The 18,077-nt window shown below is 64.3% G+C and overlaps 1 protein-coding gene across 4 annotated transcripts in view; it reads left to right on the forward strand.

The window, feature by feature from the left end:
- The window catches only part of LOC111146429 (vav guanine nucleotide exchange factor 2), a 161,131-nt gene that overhangs the window by 88,023 nt on the left and 55,031 nt on the right, over positions 1-18,077 (forward strand). For all 4 annotated transcript variants that reach the window (XM_022501979.1, XM_022501978.1, XM_022501980.1 and 1 more), the window contains exon 4: positions 15,755-15,823. In XM_022501979.1, the coding sequence (XP_022357687.1) occupies positions 15,755-15,823 (69 nt within the window). The remainder of the gene's footprint in view (positions 1-15,754; positions 15,824-18,077) is intronic.

An 18,077-nucleotide genomic window follows, 5' to 3' on the forward strand; every position in this document is an offset into this window, starting at 1 on the left:
GGGGCACCGGGTCCTTGCCGGGTCGTGGCTCCCCCATCCTGGGCCGCTGTCCTTTTTACCGTGTGAAGAAAAACTCACGTGACATAACAGTAACTGTCTTAGTGCGTACGGTTCAGTGGCATTTAGCACTTTCTCCGTGCTGTGTGCCCACCACCTGTCTGGTTCCAGAACATTCTCACATCCAGAAGGAAACCGCGTCCCTCATAAGCACCGGCACCCTCCCCCGTGCCTCCCCTGGGGTCGGGCACTCAGCTCTGTGGATGGCCGAGGGCGTCATTTCGTGTGAACATCATCGCGCGCCGCACAGCCTCTCGCGACCTGCTCCCTTCCCGCAGTGGCGCGTTTTCCAGGTTCTTCCCGGCTGTGGCGCGGGATAGAGACCCCTGTGTGGGGTTTCCACCCGTCGGGCGGACGCTGGGCCACTTGCACCCTTTGGCGATGGGGACTCGCGCTGTGGTGAACCTTCGTGTTTGTTTGCAAACCTGAGCTCAGTTCTCTGGGCTGCCTTCTGACATTTTGATAATTTTCTACCCACACAAGCCCACAGATCCCCAGTGTTGTGGACGCGCCCGGGCGCCAGAGGCTGGGTCCCATCCCGGTGTCCACTGCATGGACGACGGTTGCACGGAGGTGGGGATGCTCGCCTCGCCGGGGTGGCTGTCTCCTGGAGGGCGGCTCAGAGCGGGGCAGAGGCTGCTGTGACTGGCCACGGGGGCACCCCCAGCCTGCTGCCTCCTGTTTACTGTTGTCGCCCCAAAACTCTGCTGTTGGGGTGCCTGGGCATCCTCAGGCTTGGTCTTTTCCTCCAGTCTGAGAGGTGGGGGGGGCTGTGGGCAGGCTGCAGGGTGGGGGGTGGGGTGGGGGCAGGGGTGGGAGCGACGGGACCCCCCCCCCCCAGCAGAGGGAATATCCTTATTCAGTTTAAAGTGAATGCTCAGGACGTCAGACGCACCTGATCCAAATCTGAGCCCAGGAAAGCACCTGGAACTGAAGAGAAACATCCCCCGTCTTGTCCCGGGCTGTGGAGGACACACTCCTGGGTCTTCTGGGCGCGGGGGGACAGGGAGTGAGCCTTTGGCCCAGATGCTCTCGTGGGTGAAGCCAGAGGCAAAGCCGCCTTGGCAGGAGGTCGGCTGTGCTGCCTGAAGGGGTCTCGTGGGAGCGGGGGATCCGCTGCTCTCTGCGTTTCTGGGGAGGGAAGCGCGATTTCCCTCGATCCTCACAGAGCTGTCCCCAAGTAAAGGTCCCGTCCTGCCCTGAAGCCCCGGCCGCTCCTCGAGGCGTCCTGTGTTTGCGGACGCCAGCCACGGCTCTCACAGCTCCCGGCTCCCCCCGCGGGCCCCTCCTGCCCACGTCCCTTTCCCGTCCGGCGCCCCCGGGTTAATACAGGGAACTGGACTGTGCGTGAGCAGTTTGGGCGGAAAGTGGCTGTTTTCATGTGCTTATTAGCTCATTCTGCCAGCAAGATGGTTTTAATCGTCCCACCTGGTGACTGGCCACTTGGTGGAGAGCCCGTGTCCCTCTTCCTTCCCTGATGACGATGGGGCCGGCCTCGTGGGCTGCCGGGGTGTCACTGGGAGACTTGAGATTCCTTCTGGGAGGGGCTCGGACGGGGTCACCCGTGGGCTGTTGGGTGTCGTGGTTGTGTCTGGCCATCGCCAGGTGTCCCGGCTGCACAGGGCGGCTCCATCCAGCTTGCCCAGTCAGGTGTCGGCTCAGGGGTGACGGCGGCCGTGTCAGGCGCAGAGCCCAGGCCTGGCTGTCCCTCACTCCCACCGTCTTGGCTGTTTGCTCTCCCCACATCTGCCGCGGCTCCTGCTGGGGCCTCCAGGCGTGGGCAGAGCCAGCCGTGTCCTCTGGTGTGCGTGCGCCTGTGGCTGGCGTGGTCCCTGCATCACTTTCCTCGCAAGCCCGATTCCGCATCCTGATAGCTTATACGTCCGTGTGCCAACGGCTGAATCTGAACGCCAACCTCATGCCCGCTGGCACAGTGGGCGCCCACAGTGTCCCAGACCCTCCCCCCAGGGCTCCTGTGAAGTTTCTAGAAGGGATGGCCCTCCTTGTGCTGAAGGCAGGGGTGGAGGGAGGGAGTGTGGCCATCCTGCCTGGGAAGTGTTGGGGGAGAGAGCGAGCGCAGGGGGAAGGGAGGGACCTTCTGGTTTAAAGATCTGAGAGCCAGTGGCTGCTGGGCTGGTGACAGGGATGTTGCTGGGGGGGAGTGGGGGGGTGCTAGGTGGAGCGAAGGGGGCCTGTGTTGTGTGGGCCAGGCCCGGAGTGAGGGAGCTCTCCTGTGGGTGTGGCTCTGCTTGGCTGGTCCTTTCCCACCCTGGCCCTGCAGGTGTGTGGGACACAGACCCTGCCTCCAAGCGGAAGGGGCCCCCAGGGCAGGGGACAGGGCAGCACCAGCACCGTGGGGGCCTCCTCCATTCACCTGACAACATGACCCTTGCTCCTCCTGCTTCTGAGCACGCGCCTCCTGGGAAGGGACGTCCTGTGGCTCCATCCAGCCTCCCGCCCCCACTTGTGACCGTGACCCACTCCTGGGGCGGAGGGAGAACCAGACACTGAACTGGGGGGCACCATGGCCATGTCCTGTCCACGCTGGCCACCAAAACAGAGCTCTCGAGTGGGGGCCCGAGGCTCTGAACCTTTCCCGTTGTCCAGGGCCTACACTGTCCTTCCCCGGGACACCCGAGTGTCCCCTGCAGGTGAGCCGCAGCCGCTGTCCGTGAATGGGGCCTGGCAGGGGGAGCGCCTGGGGCATGCGTCCAGCTGACGTACAGCGAGTCCGTCTGTCTGCACACAGACGCCAGTGGGGGGCTCCTCTCATCCTTCCCCTGCCACTGAGCCCAACTCTTGAGGAACGCTCGCCTGCGCTCGTCTCCGCCACCGAAGCTGGAGAGACCCGTAGTGGTTGAAAATGCGTTAACTGGGCTGTTTTGTGCCGGGGCAGTGGGGAGCTGAGTCGTGCTGGAGTTGGTCAGAGGGAGCAGGAGGGCTGCCCGGCAGGAGGGCCGCGAATGGCCGGCAGGGCCTTTAAAAAGACCGAGTGTGGCTGCCTGTCCCTGCTCCGCTCCCGTGTGTCGGGGGTCAGGTTGGCGCTGGTGCCTGCACCTGCCCACAGAGGACGCTCACCTGGCTGCTCTCACGGCCTCCGTGTTCCCCTTCCCCACCCTCCAGCCCCTGCCGGTCAGCTCTCCACCCACCCATCTGTCCCTCTGCCCCCGTCCATCCACCCATCTGTCCCTCTGTCCGTCGATCTGTCATCTCTACGCTTACCCATCCTTGTTCTCACCCCCCCGCCCACCTGTCTGTGCTTCCCTTCTCCCTTCCGTCCTCCCGTCCCTGCATCTATCATCTTTCTGCTTGTATTTCCATCTGTCCGTGTGTCTGTCCTGCCCCCACCTGCCGCCGCCCCCCTGTCTGTCTACACATCTTGTCCATCTGTCTATCCATCCGCTTATCCGTCTTGCCACCCACCCTTCTGTCCTTCTGTCTGTCCTCCCTCTGCATGTTTCACACGAGTGTGGGGTGGTTGGTCTCCGTGTGGCGCGGGGAAGCTCACGGCCTCTGGCCTGGTCAAGGTCTGGCAGTGAGAACGGGAGGCCCCGTCTGCTCCCCAGTGCAGCCCAGGCACTCAGCTGGGTTCCACGCTGGGGAGGGGGCGGACGGAGGCGTGACCCCGCCGACCTGCGTGGTGGTGGGACGCCGGGTCAGTTTCCTTTCCAAAGAGCGTCTGTGGCCTCTTTGGAAAAGCAGGGTCACAGCTGGGACTCCCTCCCCGGCTGCTGTGAAGCCTCAGAGAAGCTCCGTGAAGTTCTCAGCACAGGCCCCGACACACGGTAGGGGAGGGGGCGTCTCTCCGTGCCCCGGTTTCCTCTCCTGCCAGCGGGGGTCTGCCGGCGCCCACCTGGAGGGCTGAGTGGGCTGAAGGTGGTGTATGCGTTTCCCGCTTCCCGATTGATGGAGGACGTGTGGGCTCTGCCTGTGGGTGAGCTCCGTGGCGCCCACGCCTCAGGGAGCCCAGGTCACCGCTGTGTTTGAGGTGCTCGGAGAAGATGTCGGGACAGCGAGCATCTAAGCACGAGCATCTGCTCCAATTTGTGGCTCACGAGCATCACCCCCGCCCCCCTGGGCCTTCCTGGGGCCGCTCGGGTGCCCGAGTTCAGAATCATGACAGGGGAGCTGTCACCAGTGCCCACACTGGCCTGTCCTCGCTGACAGATGTCCCTGGTGCCCAGACGGGAGAATCGCTGCATGACGGAAGCCCCCGGAGCACGAGTGGCCTCCCGGGTGGGGACCTGCCTGTGCCAGGCGGTGGGATGGGAGACAAGGGGGGCTGGGACTTGGCACGTTCACCGTGATCCTTGCAGACTCACGAGGCCCCTGGGCTGGATTTCAGACCCTTCGCTCGGCCCTTCGTCCCTCCTCCTACGTGTGGGTAAACTGAGGCCCAGAGGGCTTCTGCCTGTAGGTGGGGAGATGGACACAGGACCCAGGGCAGGGCGGGTGAGTGGGGAACGCGACCCGAGCCCCAGCGGCACAGAGTGAGGGGCCGGCCAGCTGCGCTCAAGTGTGGGCTGCTGGTACGACCTTCAGCAGGTGCCTTAGCCCTGGGCCTGCCTCCCGGCCTCTGAAAGGGAGGTCCCCGGTTACTGACGGTCAGAGGGCTCAGTGAGGGCCCAGGGCCAGAGCAGCCCCGCGAGGTGGTTCTCTGGTGGGGCCTGAGGATGTCTTCGAAGGCGAGCCCGGGGCGAGGGGGTATAGGCTGAACGTGGCTTTAGGAACATGCACCCCAGACCTGTGAATGGGGCTCACTGGGGAAAACCCGAGGACCTTAATGTAAGACGACCCAGGGAGGAGAGACCCGGGCAGAGGGGGGGCAGTGGGACCATGGAAGCAGAGGCTGGAGGCACGCAGCCATAGCTCAGGGACACTGCTGGGGTCCCCAGGAGCCGGGACGGGCAGGAGGCCCACCTCCCTAGAGCCTTGAGTGGCCCTGCCTGTACTTCGATTAGGACTTCTGGCCTCTTACACTGAGAGCCTGAATTTCTGCCGGTTTAAGCCACCTGGTTGGTGGTACTTGGTCACCAGCAGCCCCAGGACCTTAGCGTGGGCTGTGCGGCTGGGCAGCGGGCTCCGGGACAGGGGCTAGAGGGGGGGGCCTCCCTCCAGCATGCCTGGTGTGTGGGGCTGTGATGCTGCCCTTCCCAGAAGCCGGTCAACGTCCCCATGAGCCCAAGCCCTGTCCTCCTGCAGCCGCTGCCACAGAGACCTGCCGGCAGTGGGGGTCTTGGGGTTCAGAGACCCCCGCCGGTCAACAGGGATGGGAGGGTGGGCTTCCAGGGATTGTGGCTCCTCCTCCACTGGTGCCCTGTCCCCAGAGCATTCGTTGTTGGGGGCAGTGAGCACGCCCACACGTCCTGGGTCCAGAGACCTGTCAACTCCTGTCCCACCCTCGGGGGAGTGACGATGGCTCCACGCGGAGACGCGCGAAACAGTAACAGCCTGCCTCTTCAGCAGACACCACCATGAAAAATTGATCAGGGCAGCTGTGCGACGGTATCGGCTCGTTTTCAGAGACGGAGCAGCAAGCGATGTCATGCGGCAGGACCTACCCGTGTGCGGAAGGGCGGTGGGGTCATTCTGCTTGCCCATGGAGCTGCGTGGTGTCCTGGTGCGGTGGTGACGTTGCGGGTGCGGCCTGGGGCGGGGACTGTCGTTAACAGGCTGCGGCCCGAGGTCAGCTGTGCCGTCTGCAGCCTGGAGCTCGGCTCCCAGCAGTGGGGATGGCCCCGTGCCAGGCAGATGAGTCAGAAACAGGGCAAGAGTCACTGTTGCGCTTTTGCAAAAGGTTTCCTGGGGCTTTGGGCATGTCCAGAGACGTGCAAGGCCAGCGCACTCAGAAGTCTGAGGCGGCGCCTCTCACCACGGGCGGAGGGCTTCTAGTAGTCAAAGTGACCGTTTCTGCCACACGTCACTCCACATGTCACCGCACTGCCCTTCTCACTGTGGCTCTCACCTGTCCTTGGGACTGGTCGGGATGGACCGGGTTCTGCGGCGGTGATGGACAGCCCATGTCCTGGTGCCTCCCAGCAGCGAGCGTGTGTGACCTGTTCCTGCTGCTCCACACCACCTGCTTCCGGAGCCAGGCTGGCGGGCAGCCTCCTGTGGGAACAGAGTGGCCGTCATGGCAGGTGGTGCACACGGCAGCGCGTGGGCTGGTCCCTGTAGACTCTACTGGTCAGTGAAGCCAGGATGCTCAGTGTCCAACAGGACTGGGGACTGTCCAGCAGGAGTGGGACTGCTGTCCCCCTTTCACAGAGGAGGAGACTGAGGCGCAGAGGCTGAGGGGCTCGCTGGAGGTCGCGAGACCAGGGCCTGGGGTAGCTGAACCGGGAGCCTGTCCTGTTGCCCTCACCTGGCCGCATCGCACACAGCCGCGCTCCTGCGGCTCGTCCCACGTGGCCTCCCTTTTGGCCAACTCGCAGCAGTGTTTGGACGGGAGAGAGAGGGGTCTTGGAACTGACCCGTCTTCCCTGGACTTGCCTGGTTCCTGTTTGTTCTGATCTTTTCCTCTTATGTTTTTATTCATTCATTTATTTATTTATTTTTTAAAAGATTTTATTTATTTATTTGACAGACAGAGATCACAAGCAGGCAGAGAGGCAGAGAGAGAGAGGGGGAAGCAGGCTCCCCGCTGAGCAGGGAGCCCGATGCGGGGCTCGATCCCAGGACCCTGGGACCATGACCTGAGCCGAAGGCAGAGGCTTAACCCACTGAGCCACCCAGGCGCCCCTTTTATTCATTTATTTAAGTTTTAGTTATTTTGGACACCCCCAACCCCGCGGGCTAGTGCAGGGCCCAGACCATCCTGCTCGCTCCCAACCTGGCCCTGCTCCCACGCTGGCCCTGCTGCTCCTGTCGAGTCAGGCCTACGGCATCTCACGTGGGGCTCTGCGTGGTCATTGTTGCTTTGGACCTTTCATGAAGAGACTCCGGTTGACTCGGGGGACTCGCCATTTCTCTCACTATCCCAAGATGTGTCCGGTCGTAGTGTGTGGCTCTGGGTCCTGGGCAGGCCCCCTCCCAGCCCTGGTGCCCGTCCCCCACATCGTGGCTGCCCGTGGGTCAGCGATCCGAAGGCCTGCCTCACCCCGGGGGGCCCCTCTCGGCAGGGAGGACGTGGAGGCCCCGGTCTCGCAGCTGGTCAGCGGTGCCGCTGCGACTCCATCCCCATGGCCAGCTGGTCAGCGGTGCCGCTGCGACTCCATCCCCACGGCCCGCAGGTGGGATTAGCACAGTGGGGGGTCCCGGGACCTGGGCCTGGCCCTGGGCCTGGCCCTGACTCAGCCCCATCAGCCTCGGCTCCTGGCAGGGCTGATCCTGGGGGCAGACCTACTTTGGGGTCACTGGTGAGAGACCTTGACAGCCCTGCACCCCGACCTAGCCCCGGGGCTCTGGCCCTCCCTGCTGCTGTGCTGCTCGGGGCAGGGGTGCCCGGCTGGCTTTGTTTCCGGTCCCCAGCGGGCTTGGTGACCGCAGAAGGCTGTGTGTTCTGCCATTTGGTGAATTCCTGTCCTGCACTCTCCCCTCCTTGAGCACTCCCGGGGCGCTGGACGTCGCTGTGGTGTGGGAATCTGGCCGGCAGAGCTAGAGCAGGCTTGGGACAGAATGGTGTCCAGCTGCGGCCCCTCCCGGGAGGACAACATTGAGGCACTGGTGGTCTCTTTAAAGCTGAGGCCTGGAGCCCAGCCCTGACACTTCTCTGGGCCCTCGGCCCGACAGACTCCAAGTCAGGCAATGGCCTGCCTGGATCCCCAGTCCACACCCATCTCCCCACCCAGGGGCACCTTCAGAGTGGGTAGTGGCACCCTCGGAAGGGCTGCTGCCCAGTTCCGCTCCGCAGTGGCCATGCCACGCCCTGTGGTATGCGCTGGGAGAGCTGCAGGCTGTCCTTGTCCTCACTTGGGCCCGGGACAGCCCTCCCGGGACGTGGCTGTCTGCAGCTCCCCCCGTCCTGTCACCACTGTGTGCTGCCTTCCTGAGTCCCACGCTCTAGGGGGACAAGTCCGAGGGTGGAGCGACAGGGGCACAGGGTGGGGGGCGGGGGGGCACCCAGATGCCGGGGTCCGTGCACCGTGCAGAGGAGGTGATGTTGGACCTGGCTAACCCCCAAGGAGGGAGCGGTGGCAGGTCTGGGGCCCAGGAGGCCTGGGCAGAGGATCTGGGAGGGAATGCACTTGGCTTCCTGTGGGAAGGAGAGGGGCTGGGACAGTAGAAGAGCCACGTGGGGAGGGGTGGGCAAGGCAGCGGCGTGGGGGCGGGGTGTCTCTGTGCCGCTCAGAGTGTGCAGGGAGCCCTGGGGGATTTCGCCGGCGGTGTGGCCTCTGAGATTGTGTCCAGAGCCCTCCGGCCAGGACCAGTGAGGGACCCTGCTGTGGTGTCCGGGCTATAGGGATGGAGGGTGACGGGGTTGGAGTGCAGGGAGTGGTGCGCCAGGCCCTGTGGTGGGTCTGTCCCTCGGGCTGCTGTCCACGAAGTGGCCGGGTGCCTGCACGCAGGTCGGGGACCCAGGCTTGCTCCTGCCCGGGTTTCTTCCACTCTGTGGCCCCTCTTGGGGGCAGTCCTGGTTCAAGCGCAGCTCTGCCCCTTCTGGCTGGTCTCCCAGGACAGCTTCCTTCACGTCTCTGGGCCACAGTCGTCATCTGTGATGAGATGGTGGCGCCCATCTCGTGGGCGGTTGTCCCCGCCAGCTGGGAGCTTGAGGATGCCCCCCTCCTCCTTCTCCTCCTGAGGCTCCTGAGCCCCTCGTTTCCAAATGTGGTGGAGGGGGCTTAGGTGGCACTTCTGTCCTTTCAGCCGGGTGGGGCAAGTGTGTCCCCCACCCCAGACTGCCGGCCAGCAGGTGGAGACTCAACCGGGCCACCCCGGGCCCCACCCCGCCTCTGGACAGCAGGTGTCGTGATGGAGGGGCAGCCCGAGCTCGCCAGGAAGTTGAGCTGCTTTTCGAAGTGGAGCCCACAGATTGGGCTTCCCCTGGGGTGCGATCCGTTCTCGTCCTGCTGGAAAGAGCCCCTACACTGATTTGTGCCGCTGGCCACGCGGAGGGGCCGTTAGGGGCAGGACTTGGCCTCTCTGCCATGGGAGATCCACCGAGGGCAGGGTCCCTGGCCTTCTTAGGACGTGGTGATTTGGGGCACCCGGGTGACACTTCCCAGGAGACAGGCAGGACGTGGGGGGACAGAAGAATGCCTCTGGCTCTGTGTCACCCCAGTGTCCCCCCCGCACCATGATTTGTTCTTAGAGATGAGAGAATGATGGCCCAGAGAGGGGTGGCATCTTGTCTGAGGCCACACAGCGACTTGGTGGTCACGCCGGCCACCAGTCGGGTTCCCAGCTGGTCTCTCGGCTTCCATGTGTCTACTCAGAAGATCTGCTTTGCTCACACGTTGACTTGTTTTTCCGGAGCCGGCCAGCAACACTCAGCGCGGCCAGTGAGCATTTCCGTTTCTTTCTGACCCCGCTTGCCCTGGAGTGTCCGCCACGGGCTCCGATGGGCCACTGGGCTGTGTGATTCAGGAGCGGAGTGGGGTCGGGAGGCTTGGGCTCCGCTCTGCCATCTCAGGCCTGCGCTGGGCCCAGAGGGTCATTTCAGGGAGCCCCGGGTGTGGGAAAGAAGAGGGAATGGTCTCGATTTCCAGCAGCAGCTGGAGTGTTCCGTGGGGTGCGGACTTCAGTCTGAGCTCCTGCTGCGGGAGTTGGCAGTCTGTGCGGAAAAGACGCCCGCAGTGCCGGGAGAGAATCCGGCTTCGGGCCCGGGGCCAGCGGGCTCTGGGGCCTCTCTCGTGTGGCCTTCTTCCTCTCTCCACCCTGAGAGCCTCTCCTGGCCCAGCGTGTCCGAGCTCGGACACTGGCCCCCCAGCCAAGGTTAGATGTCTGGGGGCTCTGGCCCCTCGGTGCCCTGTTTGGAAACTTCCTGTGCAGGGAGAGGCTTTGGTGTTCCGTCGGGCTGTGCAGGGGTGGCTGTGGCCGTGGCGGGTTCTGCAGCATCTCCCGTGCCCTGGTGGACGTGGCCAGAGCATTCCGTCTGGGCAAGGCCATGGTGGGCCACGGGGATTTCCTGCCTCACCGGGGCACGGGAGGGAAACAGCAGGGTGACCGCGGGGGCTGGGCCCTGCTGACCCACAGGCCTCTCCGCTCCTCACTGCTGCCCTTCCAAGAAGTGGGCCGGAAAATAAAAAATACGCTGGGCTTCTGGGCTGCTGAGAAGTGGCATGGGGGCGCCGAGCCCACCATTCTTTCTCGGCCCTGAGGTCAGAGTGTCTTCCTCGGCCTGGCTAGGGTTTTGGAAGCAAGGACAGAAGCAGCCCGGCTGGGCCTAGGGGTCACTCGGGCTTCCTCTCTGCTGGCGGGAGCTCTTACCTGCTCCCCCACGTTGCCTTGGGGCCGCTCACCCCTCCCCCTCGCCCACACATCTGCTGAGCCTGCCCCGGTGGTGGCTTCACCTTGATGTCCCCCTCCAAGCCCCCACTGCATGGAGACACAGAGACTCTCCTGCCTCTGTGCTGACTTTGGTTTAAGATCCTGTAACGGGGCGGCTGGCTGGCTCAGTGGGTTCAGTGTCCGACCCTCGGTTTCAGCTCAGGTCACGTCTCAAGGTGGTGGGATCGAGCCCTGTGTCAGGCTCTGCGCAGTGAGGAGTCTGTGTGGGATTCTTTCCTCCTCTCGCCCTCTGCCTCCCTGGTGCCCTGCCCCCGGCCCTGCTCCTTCGCTCTCAAATAAGTGAATCTTTAGAAAAACAAACAAACGGTAGATCCTTGTGGTTAGTGCCTGGGCCGGCCCACCTGTGCCCCCCGCTCCCCAGCCGCAGCCCCCATGGCCTCTTGCCCCGGCCCGGCCCAGCCACACGGAAGCTGCACGTCCCCACGGGCACGGACGTGTCCCTCTGGCCCAGCTGCGTCTCCGGCCCTCCACTGATGACCACGTCCCTGTTGCCCGTGGCCTCCACTGTCGTCTGCGCCAGGTCCCATGGGTACCGTGGCCCACGCAGCTTCTCAGAACGCCCCTGCCGCAGGGGTTAATCCCCATTTTACAGATGAGTTAACTGAGGCTCGGGAGCACCTTTGGCAAGCTCTCGGGCTGGGAACCGTCGGCCAGGTCCGACCCCCACTGATAGGAGGCCGGAGCTCTGCACTGAGCATTGGACTTTGCTCTCCAGGTCGGCTCCCCCCAACCACCTCCTCTGAGAAGCCCTCCTGATTTCTCTGGGACTGGACTGTCCTTCTGCCCCGAGCCTTTCCTCCTGCTCTCCGCGCCTCTCTGGGTCCCTGTGCTCTTCAGCCCTGTGCGGCCTTCGTGTGGGGTGCGGGTCGCCCTCCTCTCCAACACGGGGTGCAGCCTAAGCCGGGTGCGGGCGTGGGGGGTGTGCCTGTTGGTGTTGCCCCCGACGCAATGGCCTGTGCACACCGGGCAGGGCGACGGGCTGGGGGAAGACTTGAGATCCGTGGGCCTGTTTTGACAGTGGAGGCTGTTTGGCAGGAGAGCCGTTTTGATAAGGAAACCCTGGTGCTTCGTGGCCTCCAGCCGACTAGCGGGCGGCGCCCGGTGACTCCGTCAATAAGAAACGGGCCCGCCGGGTCCGCCAGGCCGCTCTGCTGGCTGTGCCTATCCAGTTGGCCTGGCTGCCCGTCCCCTGGCAGACTGATGCCCCCTACCTGCCCCCATGCTGACCTCTTCCTTCTCCCCGGCCCCTGGGCACACCTGGACACACCTGGGGAGATGAGGTTGACCCTGATCTGATGGTGTCCTGTCCCAGGCCCTCCCACAGCCCCACCGTACCTTGTTCTGAGGCCAGTTTCAGAATAGGAAACTGAGGCCTGGCCAGAGAAGTGAGCTGCCCAGAACCCCTCTGGTAGGGCCAGCGCTGTGGTCCCCCACCTGTGGGACTAGGTGGCCGGCACCGAAGTTCCTGTGTTCCAAGAGACTCACTAATCCCAGGCAGCCTGGACGGCTGTGCTTCCCTGCAGGGCGGTCTCAGGTGCTGGGGACCCCCACGCCTCTGGGGCCCAGTCTGCTCTCTGGGGGCCTTGGGCCCGTTTCACTCTCCAGGATGGGAACCCAGGCCACTGTCCCCCACCCGTCTCTCGTACACACCAGGCCGACCAAGGGGGACCAGAGCCATCTGTGACTCTGCCTGTCAACATGGACCCCAGAGGTCACTTGCAGGGAGCGATCTGTGAGTCGGAATTCCAGCTTTCTTCCGGACGCCGTGAGGCTGTGTCTCAGACCCTGGGTCCCTTTCATCTGAGCACCCAGAGAACGTGGGAAAATGAACGCTGTGTCCTGTACTTGCTGGGCGGGGCTCAGTGATCTTAAATGCCGGTGCCGGAGCCGAGCACTGACCCGAAGCGGTCTTACCTTCTGGAGTAGGGACTCTTGCTTCTGCTGGATGTTCTTCCGAGGTGCGGGGAGGGAGAGCTCCGTGGGTGGGCTGGAGACCCTCGTGGTGGTGCTGACTCTGCCCCGGGTGAGGGGCTGCCTGCAGGCCTGGCTCCAGGACTCAGCACCTGGAGCTGTCATCCAAAAGGCCGTGGGGACCCTAGGGACAGCCTGTGTCTGAGCTCTGGACTGGGCGGGTGGGCTCTTGGGGCGGGCCACCCAGGGGGCAGGGAGGGCGACTGGTGCTGTCACAGTCGCGACGCTCGCTGGCAGAGGACCTGAGTCCCGAGGCTCACTGCGTTACCTCATGTAATCTCAAGCGACTACTGCTGCCCTTCTACAGTTGGGGAAACTGAGACAGAGAGGGAGCATGCCACATAGGGCCACATCGTGAGTCTGGATTCGAACCCGGATCCTAGTTCTTAGCTCTCCCCATAAGGCCTCCCCTAAAATGAAGGTGACGGAGGTTGTGGGGTCTGTGTTTTGGCTTCTGGCCAGTGCTCCATTTCCAGGGCATGGGGGGCTCGAGCAGGGGGCAGCGGTCTGGTCCTGGGTAGGGCCATCTGCTGGCACAGCTCGGGGATGAGATACACACCAGCCTTGTGCCTGGGGGCTTCCTTCTCGGGGGCGGAGGAACCTGGGGAAAGGGCCCTGGGGACCCATGCTCAGGGTCTTCCAAGAAAGCACACCCTGACCTGCCCCATATGGCCGGGCTCTGGGAGTCCACCCTGCGTGGACCCGAGATCTCCACCTTCAGCTCCAGGACCCCGAGCGTCTGGTCCACCCCCTTTCCAGGCCATGCGTCCTGCCCCCTGTCCCTGTAGGCACAGTTGCCCACGTGGGCACTTTCCAAGGCCGTAGTTTCTTAGCAGATTCTCGAAGAAGTCCTGAGGACGAGGCCCAGAGCCTGATTTCTGGATCCCAGAGCTTCTCCCTGAAGCAATGACCACGGCGGCCCCGAGGGCCGCTCAGAGCAGGTGCCGGTAAATCGCAGTGAGTGCATGAGGGAGAGCACATGAGGTTTGGAACCAGGAGTCGGGCTCTCATCTGTTCTCCCGTCGGGTTTAGGCTCGGACACGCCCTCAGGGTGCCCTGTTTTCAGGTCCCCTTCCTCTAGCTGGTGACTCCTCGTGCCCCCGGTGCTGGGACTGCAGGCGTCCGGTGCCGATAGGCCGTGCCGGCCTCAGCCGCTGGATGCGGAAGTGGTCCTTGATGGGGGAAGGTGGGGTTTGGGGGGGCTCCTTGAGGAGCAGCGGTGCGGACGTCTCGCGCTGCCCCGGGGCGGGGCGTTGCTGGGGGGAGTAGACCCTGCCTCACGTTTCTCTGCTTCCGGCCCGGACACCCCCTTCATAACCTCGGCGCTCCAGGTGGGAAACCGGGCTTCCCAGGAGCTGGGCTCCAGGAAGCGCTCGCTCGGGGAGGGTCTGATGGGACAAGAGGAGCCCATCCTGCTGTGGGGGCACCTGGGGGCCCCGCTCTGGTGTTTAACCTGTGGTCGTGTCCGTGCAGACCGTTTCGCTCTGCTTCTTCCTCCTCCCCTCCCCTTCAAGAGCACATCACCTCCGCCGGGAACGTGGGCCTTTCTTGTCGCGCCCGGTGGGGGGGTGGGGGTGGATGCGGCACAGGGGGGTCTGCATGATCCGCGGTACCTGCGGCCGGAGGATGGAGCCAGTCCTTGCTGCAGTGTGACCCCTCGGGCTTCAAGACAGAGCGCGGACGGAGCCCCGTGCGGTGCCCTTGTGCAAACCGCCGTCCCCGGTGCCAAACCAGGGTCTGAGTTGTAAAGTCACAACGTAGGGGAGACTCGAATACCTCCGTGTGGGTTCTCGGAGCCCCTCTTGAAGGTGCTTCCCCGTATCTGACTCAGGCCTGCCATTTGTGGATGACAGCTTGAGACTGTGTGACATCCATCCGTCTGCCCGCCCACTCCCTGACCTCCTGGCCACTCTTCCGTCCACCCCCCCATCTCCTTCATGTGTCCGTTGACCCACAGATCAACCACTGTCCCTTCCAGACAGCCATCTGTCATCCACCCCTTTGTCCGTCTGTTCCTCCGTCTGTCTCTGCCTTCAGTGCCAGGCTCCGCACTGGGTGGACGTGGACCTAGGCCGAGAACCTGGTCAGGTCTTCTGCCATGAGGTGGGAGTGAATGGAATCTTGAAGGAAGCTGGGCCTTGGGGAACAGATGGGGCAGAGGGGCCGGGGCCCGAGACGGGGGCAGGGGCAGGGGCAAGGCCACCCCTACCCTGTGTGTCCCTGTCTCATCTTGGGGGCGGCCCCTCCCTGTCCTGCTCGGGCCTCGCTCATGGTCGTCTGTCATTGGCCGTGACGGACACGCACTGGGTTTGCGGCTCCATTCTCAAGGGGCTCGTGGCCCTGAACGAGGGTGTTAGGTACGAGGAGCAGACTCGGTTCCCCTGGATTCTGAGCTGCATCTCCCCCCACCCCCAGGACGTCTGTTGCTTGTCCCTCAGGAGTTCACCACGTGTGACGTCAGCCTTAGGATTCAATAGTGCCGAGGTCACTGTCACCCTTGTCGGGAGCAGTTTCATTGTTGGGAGGAGGGGTTGGATGTCGTTTCATAGGCCAGAGAGGAGGGGGCCTGGGAGAGAGGACAGGGGAGGTAAAGGGATCGCTCCTGGGGCACGAGGCTGAGGGAGGGAAATGTGACAGGGGCTGGGGGGCCATGGTGTGGCCTCAGGGGATGGCTTACCTGTGGGGATGACCCAGGAGCTAGGGAACATCTGTGCGGGCATCCAGTGGACAGTACTGGGACTGGCCAGGCTCCGTCTGGGGCCCCTTCCCCCCATGGCTCCCTTTCCAGAGGGGAGACCGGTCCTTTGGGAAGGCAGCCCCTGACAGAAGTTCCCAGCGCTTTTCAGGACATGCTCTGACCCCGAGACGGGCCCCAGTGGGCTGGTGGGCAGGATGGCTGGGGAGCGCCAGCCTTCTCAGAAGCCCCAGCGTGTGCTCGGCATGTGGCAGCCTCCCGCACTCGGCCACTGCCCTCGGGGGTGGAGGGTGGGTGCGCCTGGAGTTCTGTGGTCCCTGCCAGAGTGCCCTCCTGTGTCCTGTCCTCTGGTGCGTGGAGCTAGCAGCCCCCCCCGGCCTGTGCGAACCATGGGGTGTCCTGGGAGCCCACATCCCTGTTTCAGGAATTCCCCCAACGTGCAGAGGCAGGAGAGTCTCAGCGCAAAAGCTTCCTGCCGTCCCCGACCCAGTTCCTCATGGGCCAGCAAGGCCATGGGGCGCTCGGGCCGGGTGCCCGACTGGGGCACGCACACCTGCTCACCGCCCTCTCCTGTCTCCACAGGCCCTTCCCCTCGGAGGAGACGGCGGAGAACGACGACGACGTGTACCGCAGCCTGGAGGAGCTGGCGGAGTAAGGAACCCGCGGGACCGCGTGGGGACGGGGACAGGGGCATCGCGGCCCCCTCCAGGCAGAGCCGCCCTGCTGTCCCGCCGGGGCCTTCCATGCGGCTGATGGTGGCACGGGTGCCCCCGGCTCCATGAGAGCTCAGGGGGATGAGTGTTCCTTCACTTCACGCCTTCCTCCATGTTCTGGAAGGTTCCCCAGCATCTGCTGGGGGTGGGGCGAGCTGGGGTTTCCAGAGGCAGAGGCTTCTGGAGCTCAGGCTACAAGCAGAGGCAGTTTGTGGGTTCGGGGGGTCTCGTGGCCCAGCAGGGTGGGCGAGGAGCTGAGACCAGGCCACCTGAGGCCATGGGGGGCATCCCCCCGTCTCCAGGACCCCACACTCATGTCGCCGTGTGCCATGCTCCCGCAGCGCAGGCCCAGCCACCCTCCTGCTGTTTTGCCTCAGGGTCCCGGAGCCCCCAGGAACCAATGAGAAGCTCGGGGCCGTGGCTCTTGAAGAGGTCGTCCGGCTCTGCGGGGTCCGCTGTGGCCGGGGGTGGAGTCCTGCGGCTGCGGCTCAGAGAAAGGCCCCGGGCAGCTTCTGGGAGGAGGGGCTGTGGGTGGGGGAGGTGAGGAACCCCCATTTTCTGCAGGCGAGAAGGCTCGGGAAGTGATGGGCCTGTCCCGGGTGTTGGGTGGTGCCCGGGGGCTCCTGACCCGGCTGGCCCCCTGCCCTTCCCAGCTTCCTGCCAACTAGACCCGTCGTTCCCATTTGACAGCAGACGTGGCCTTGTTCCAGACCTTCCAGGAGGACTTACTGTGCCTGTCCCCCTCATCCTGCAGCACAGCCTGGAACGAGACCCAGGAAGAGCTGGTGTTCAGCTCGTCAGCCCAGAGTGTTTTCTGTGCTTAACGCCTGCCCTCCACCCGGGACTGCCTCCGGGATGTGGGGCAGGATCCCCGGCTGTGTCAACAGTCTGAGTCATCCAAAACTCAACATGTCAGCACCGAGCTGGCGGCCCGATCTCAGGGGAGTCTGTGAATCAGGCACCTTGCCATCCGGTGGGAGCGGCTGCCCCCAGTCCACCTTCCTGACACCGGGCTGGCCCCAGGGCCCTGGGATGACCCCGCTGTGATGTGTGGGGCTCCTCAGAGCACCCATGCAGGTGCGAGGTCCGGAGAGTGCCCTGAAGGAGACACGTGGGTTCCTCTTGAGTTGTGTCCGGGTCCTGGAGCACCCCTGCCTGTTCGCCCTGACCAGCCCCAGGAATCACGGAGGGACGTGGCTGTCGAGAAAGGGGCCTCTTGGGGAGAGGGCCTGAATGAGAGGCTGCTCCCCCAACCTTGTACAGGGTGGGGAAATGGAGGCTCGGAGGCCCACTGGAAGGAGGACCCCAGGGGGAGGCCCAGCCCATCCCACCGTCTCCCCCGCTGCTGCAGCTGCCCCTCGCTTGCTGGGCTCGGTGTGGAAGGGCCTCTTGGCCTCTCTTCCTGGTGTTTCCTGCCTTGAAGGCCTTCTCCTCTGCCCCATCTGGGCCTAGGTACCCCCCAACTTGGGAAGCCTCTTGTACCACCCCTGACCCCGAAGGGCACCCACAACCCCATTTGGCCTTTGGGCTGCACGTGGGGTGCGCCGAGATTAGGTGGTGAAATGTGTGTCTTCCGAAGACGGGCAGGTTCTGAGGTCAGACCCGTGTCTTTTCCATGCCCCCCACCGTCCAGCCCCTAGCAGCACGCCCCTCACGCACACGGCGTGACAGCAAGTCCCACAGTAATGACAGTGATGGGGCCTCTGTGGGCCCCGGTGCCGCTGAAACCTCGTCTGCTGAGATACGCCCCACTGTCTCTTGGTGAGGTCTGCTCTGTGGGGTCCCTGTTTCACAGACAGGGACTAAGGTCCAGAGCCTGAGAGCCCCCGTCCGGTGCCGAGGGTGGGGTCCTCAGCTGCCCTTTCTCCTAAGACACCAGCGTGAGGCTGAGGGTCTGCGCCCTCTGGAAATGTCCCTCCGTGGTCAGCACAGACCAGGGGCTCCAGGAGGACAGGGTCACGCTGGCCTCGGGCAACCCAGACCAGGTGCGAAATACGTCTTCTGACCGGCCAAGGGAGCCTCCCCTCCATGGCCATGCAGGGATCCCTGCCTCACTCTGGCAGTGTCGTGTTCCTGTGCCCCGAGTCCCACGGTGGCCCTGGGGTCCCTGTTAGCCACGTGACCGACCCCCAGAACCAGACACGGGATGTGACTCCGCTCCCATGGAGAGCCCAGGCCAGGGGGCGCGAGCC

The sequence above is a fragment of the Enhydra lutris genome, unplaced genomic scaffold, assembly GCF_002288905.1.
Source record: "Enhydra lutris kenyoni isolate GAN:26980312 unplaced genomic scaffold, ASM228890v2 scaffoldscaffold13, whole genome shotgun sequence".
In the NCBI taxonomy this organism is placed as follows: Eukaryota; Metazoa; Chordata; class Mammalia; order Carnivora; family Mustelidae; genus Enhydra; species Enhydra lutris.